Genomic DNA, 4,927 nt, shown 5'->3' with positions numbered 1-4,927 from the left:
AAAAAAAAAAAAAGGAAAAGAAAAAGAAAGGAGAGAGTCAAAGAATCTGGATCACCACCCCTGGATCCAGCGCTGTCTCAGGTCCATTAATCTTGGGTGGTGGGTGCACACCCAGCAAAGTTTCTGTTGCCTTTTAAGTTGATTGTATCAGCTGATTTGCATACTAGATGAGGAGGGGCGGGTATTGCACCAGCTCATTTCCATGAGAGAGGAGGAGAAGGCGGAGCAGGGGTTCTGTGTGTGCGCTGAGGGGCAATGGGGTACATGAACCCTTTTGCCCAGTTGAGTCGGTGGTCGCAATCTCCCCCCACCACCTTGACATTCCCCTCAGGTTTTGTTCCTTGGGCAGTTATAGCTCCATCTGGTCTTGGTGGTTTATCTCTCTTCCCACTCTTTTAGCTCTTCCTCAAGGCTAGAGTCGTAATTTAAGGTGCAGGCCTTACCCTGAACATTTGGTTTTACTCAGTCTACGTCTCCTTCCTTCGAGGTTTATCTGGGGAATGTGGCTGTACAGCTGCAGGGGAGCGGAGCCGTGCACCCTTCGATACCCCCTGCGCTTCCCCGGGCAGATAATTCATCCCTTAGACTGACCACAAAGGCCACGACTCGTCCTTGCTGTTTTCTGTGTCGGTCAATGTTTAAGACGTGAACTCCTTTGTTTCATCAATGCTGAAGGTCAACGCTGCAAGAGACCTTCAGGCAGGACAACATGCAGAAGGCACAGAAGACAGCAAATGTCAGAGCCCAGCATCTCTGCTGCTAAAGATCACCAGTGCCAATGAGAATGAGTGAGGAGGAGGAGGAGGAGGAGGAAGGTGCTTCAGAATTTCAGAGGAGATCTCCAAGATACATGAAACAGATTGATCTATAATTTGATTATTTTTGAGCCAGAAAAATTTATGTATCTCATCAGCTGAGGAACTCCATGCTCTATTTGTACATTGTCCATGTGTTTGGGGATTGTATGCTCCCATCAAACAGCTGAGACCAAAGCTTGGCTGCAGCAGGAAAGAATCCCAGAACCCTTCAGGTTGGAAAAGCCCCTCGGGATCATCGAGTCCAACCCTCAGCCCGACTCTACAAAGTTCTCCCCTACCCCACATCCCCCACAGCTCATCCCAACGGCCCTGAAACCCCCCAGGGATGGGGACTCCCCCCTCCCTGGGCAGCCTCTTCCACTCTCGGACCACTCTTGCTGGGAAACATTTTCTCCTCCTGCCCAGCCTGACCCTCCCCTGGGGCAGTTTCCAGCCGTTCCCTCTTGTCCTGTCCCTGATCCCCTGGGAGCAGAGCCCAGCCCCAGCCTCTCTGCAATGTCCTGTCAGGAGCTGCAGAGAGGGATGAGGGCTCCCCTCAGCCTCCTCCTCCTCACACTGAACACTCCCAGCTCCTTCCCTGCCTCCTCACAGGATTGATTCTCCAGCCCTTCCCCAGCCTCGTTGCCCTCCTCTGCCCTTGCTCCAGCCCCTCCAGATCTCTCTGGGATTGAGGTGCCCAGACCTGGACACAACGCTCCAGGTGTGGCCTCACCAGTGCAGAGCACAGGGGACTGTCACCTCCCTGCTCCTGCTGGTCACACCAGTGCTGACACAAGCCAGGATGCCGTTGGCTTTCTTGCCCACCCAGGCACACTGCTGGCTAAATAATATATGTCAAATAATAATAATTTTTCAAAAAGACAAAACATGCCAAAGAAAGTTGTCCTGAGCACAAAAGCTTGAAGCACACATCCCCTCCTAACCTGAGATTGTTCACATTTACCAGCTCCTCCAAAAAAACAACTCGCAAGTCTGCTGTGGGCTTTAAATGTGGGGCTGTCTTGCAGTAAACTCTGTAGTAAACTGAATTACAACATACAACCACAGGAAGGAGAAGGGAAAAATGAATATAAACACCATCAGATATGAAGAAAATGTATTCTATCGCCCCGTGCTTATGAAGAATGTTTGATCCTGTCATTCAAAAGTTGCTTTTGCTGTTTAACCACACCATGGGAAGCACGTGATGTTTGTGCAGACAGCTGAGACCCCTCCTGCAGTCTCAAATCAGTTTAGTGATTACAAACAACGTTTCTTCTGCATGTTTTAAGGGTAGAGGGAAGAACTGCAGAAGAAAGATTCTTTCTGTGAGTCTATTACACCATCTGGTGCTATCAAAAGCCACAAATCCAAATCGGCAATAAGCTGACGCAGCGCTGTGGTGTGCAAGATCAGGGCACGTTTTTGTAGGGCACTGAGTATTGAAATTGCCATTTGACATCACCCGTGAGAAACTTTCCCAAGCGAATACACGAGGTTCTTTGTTCCATGTACATAAAATAAACAATTTAGCAGGAAGGTCATGAATTGTCCTTTAGCGTTCACCTCTACAAGTCTATTTTATCATCGGGAAGCTAAAAAAAAGACATCTTTGCATTTTATTAAGCAAACACCCCTGAGTAAAGAGGCTGGTATCCGCTGTCTTCTCTCTTGCAAGTAAGCACACAGACACTCAGCATGCCAAAGAACTGAAAGAGAGAGAGAGAGCGTGACAAGAGATTTAGTGTTGCTGCATTTTGTTTCAGGCATCAGGCTCAACACCTATATGTTAATCAGACTCCCTCATCACAGAATTCCTTTCACATTAAAACACACCTAGAAAATACATCTACAGAATGTGATTATTTTTTTTTTTCATTTCAAGTTCCAATAATAGTTGCAGCTCAACTTTTTCTTTCCTGATTGCTGCCATTAATTTACAGATCCACATTCATTCCGAGTTATCTTGCTGTGGGAAAAGGTCCAGTGAAAGCGTGGGATTATTCTGGACTTAAAACGAGTTTTGTAAAATACTGAAGCATATAAAATATGCAAATAAAGATAGTGCAGAATACGCTAAGGCAATCTTTAGAGATGATCACAGGAGAGAGACCCAGATGGGGGGAGTTCATCCCAACTATCAATGGGACGTGTAATGGGAGTGTAGAACTCATCACTTTGATAGAGGGAAAGGAAATGGTGGTAACGACGTTGCTGAGCAACTTAGGCTCATGAGATCAAATGCTGTAAACAATCCTCTCTCTGCTAGGCCCAAAGTTAAGACAGTTTAACTAAGTCAAGCCCCAGTCCTGAAATGACATCTGGACAGATTTTGCTTCTGCACTGAGGTCAGGAGTCGGGTATTAAACCGTAAGTGTTCTGCACTGGCTCAACTTACAGCCCCTCTTTTGTAGACAGCAGATAGTCTAAGAAAAAACACGTTGCTGTTATTAATAGTTCAAATCATTGTCAATAAGGTTACTAATCTTGGAGAGCAGGTACAGGGAACAATGACAGAGCACAAGGCTAAAACTTATAGGTCAAATCTTCACAAAGCTGCGTAGGCATTTCTTGGACGTGCCAACTGCAAGGTGTTTTCCACCAGGGTTTTCAAATCTGGTTTTCACCCAACAAGAGGACCTGTTTTCACATTTCATTTAATTCAATCTTTGAAGTCTATATTGAGTCCCACTGGTTTCATTCCGAGTCATATTTCTAGTCCATTTTGATTCCAGGTCTCCAAGCACAGGACTGTTCACAGACTCACAGAATCATCTAGGTTGGAAAAGACCTTGAAGATCATCCAGTCCAACCATTAAATTATTTGTCAGATTATATCTAAAACCAGCGTTTGATGAGGGATTTTTAAAACCCCAATTAAATACAGAAAAGCTGGTTGTTTTAATAAAGAATTCTAAGGGCCTTTTAGCACACCGAGCTTTTGGTACTTCCTACCAAATGACCAAGATGGATTTTCCATTGACTTGCCACCCCAAATCATCTCCTCACTTATATGATCCCTCCCCTTATCGTCAGGCAGACAAAATGGAGACAGTTGGAAGAAAACAAGTGAGGAACGCAGGACTGGGTCTGCTTCAGAGCCAGAGAAAGGCTGTAGGCTAATAGGACATGGTAGAAGAAAAAGCCCCATGACCCAAGGGCGAACAGTATTCTTTTCTATGAGGGAAGAGATGGAAACATTCACCTTTACAATGGCAAACCCCAGGATTACAAGCATGGCGTAGCTGATAACGCTCTGCAGCCCAGACTCCAGCTCCTCTGCGCAGCCCTGCCATGGGAGAGAGGTGAAAACAAGTTAAAAGACATTAATTCAGCTGGACTCTTTTCCTCCCCAACCCTTCAAAGGAAGCAGGACCCTGTCAAGCCTGTCTAACCAACAACTGCAGACCTGAGGCCTTCCGTTCCTGTCTTCCAGTCCTGATGGCTTGTCGTTCTCCTCTGTCTTGAGGAGAGGCACTGACAAACTGCAATTCACTGGCAATTTGCTGCTTCTCAGTCTCCTCTAGCTCAGGTCACTTAAAGAACTGCCCAAACATCCATGCCAGGAAGACCGGCAATGGTATCTTTAAAAGTAATTTATGAGCTTGTGCCTCATGCCTCAATGTATACAGTTCTCCAGCTTCAGCATGGTCAGTCCTAAAAAAGTCTCCGCCCCCTCTCCAGAGCAGTTTGAACAACTATGAGCCCACACCTACGTTCAGGCCTTCACACGTTGCTGCTATAGCAACACAAAATGGAACAGTTCTCGGCAGATAGACAAAACCAAACATCCAGGTTGGTGCCCCTCCTTCGTCACATGCCCAGGTGGGCAAGAAGGCCAACGGCATCCTGCCTGGTGTCAGCCCTGGCGTGGCCAGCAGGGACAGGGGAGGGATCTGAGCCCTGGGCTCGGCACTGGGGAGGCCGCCCCTCGCTGAGGGGGTTCAGTGTTGGGCCCCTCACCCCAAAAAGGCCATTGAGTGACTCGAGCGTGGGCAGAGAAGGGCAACGGAGCTGGGGCAGGGTCTGGAGCACAGGTCTGCTGGGGAGCGGCTGGGGGAACTGGGGGGGTTCAGTCTGGAGCAGAGGAGGCTGAGGGGAGACCTCCTGGCCCTCTGCAACTCCCTGCC

General features: G+C 47.7%; 2 protein-coding genes across 2 annotated transcripts in view; one reads left to right on the top strand and one right to left on the bottom strand.

Annotated features, from left to right (window-relative positions):
* Nucleotides 1–792, top strand: part of LOC113490684 (spindle and kinetochore-associated protein 1-like) — a 10,487-nt gene extending 9,695 nt beyond the window's left edge. Inside the window, exon 5 of the mRNA XM_026867246.1 lies at nucleotides 644–792. Coding sequence (XP_026723047.1) covers nucleotides 644–792 — 149 coding nt within the window. The remainder of the gene's footprint in view (nucleotides 1–643) is intronic.
* A 1,606-nt stretch (nucleotides 793–2,398) lies between these two features.
* LOC113490683 (tetraspanin-36-like) overlaps nucleotides 2,399–4,927 on the bottom strand; it is a 23,892-nt gene continuing 21,363 nt past the window's right edge. The window contains exons 3-4 of the mRNA XM_026867245.1: nucleotides 4,003–4,086; nucleotides 2,399–2,506 (exon numbers count right to left, since the gene is read on the bottom strand). Coding sequence (XP_026723046.1) covers nucleotides 2,420–2,506; nucleotides 4,003–4,086 — 171 coding nt within the window. The 3' untranslated portion in view covers nucleotides 2,399–2,419. The remainder of the gene's footprint in view (nucleotides 2,507–4,002; nucleotides 4,087–4,927) is intronic.

Source organism: Athene cunicularia, unplaced genomic scaffold (genome assembly GCF_003259725.1).
Source record: "Athene cunicularia isolate RWA unplaced genomic scaffold, athCun1 SCF_20, whole genome shotgun sequence".
In the NCBI taxonomy this organism is placed as follows: Eukaryota; Metazoa; Chordata; class Aves; order Strigiformes; family Strigidae; genus Athene; species Athene cunicularia.
Note: the sequence above shows the minus strand (reverse complement) of the source record. Positions and strands in the feature narration are given on the sequence as shown.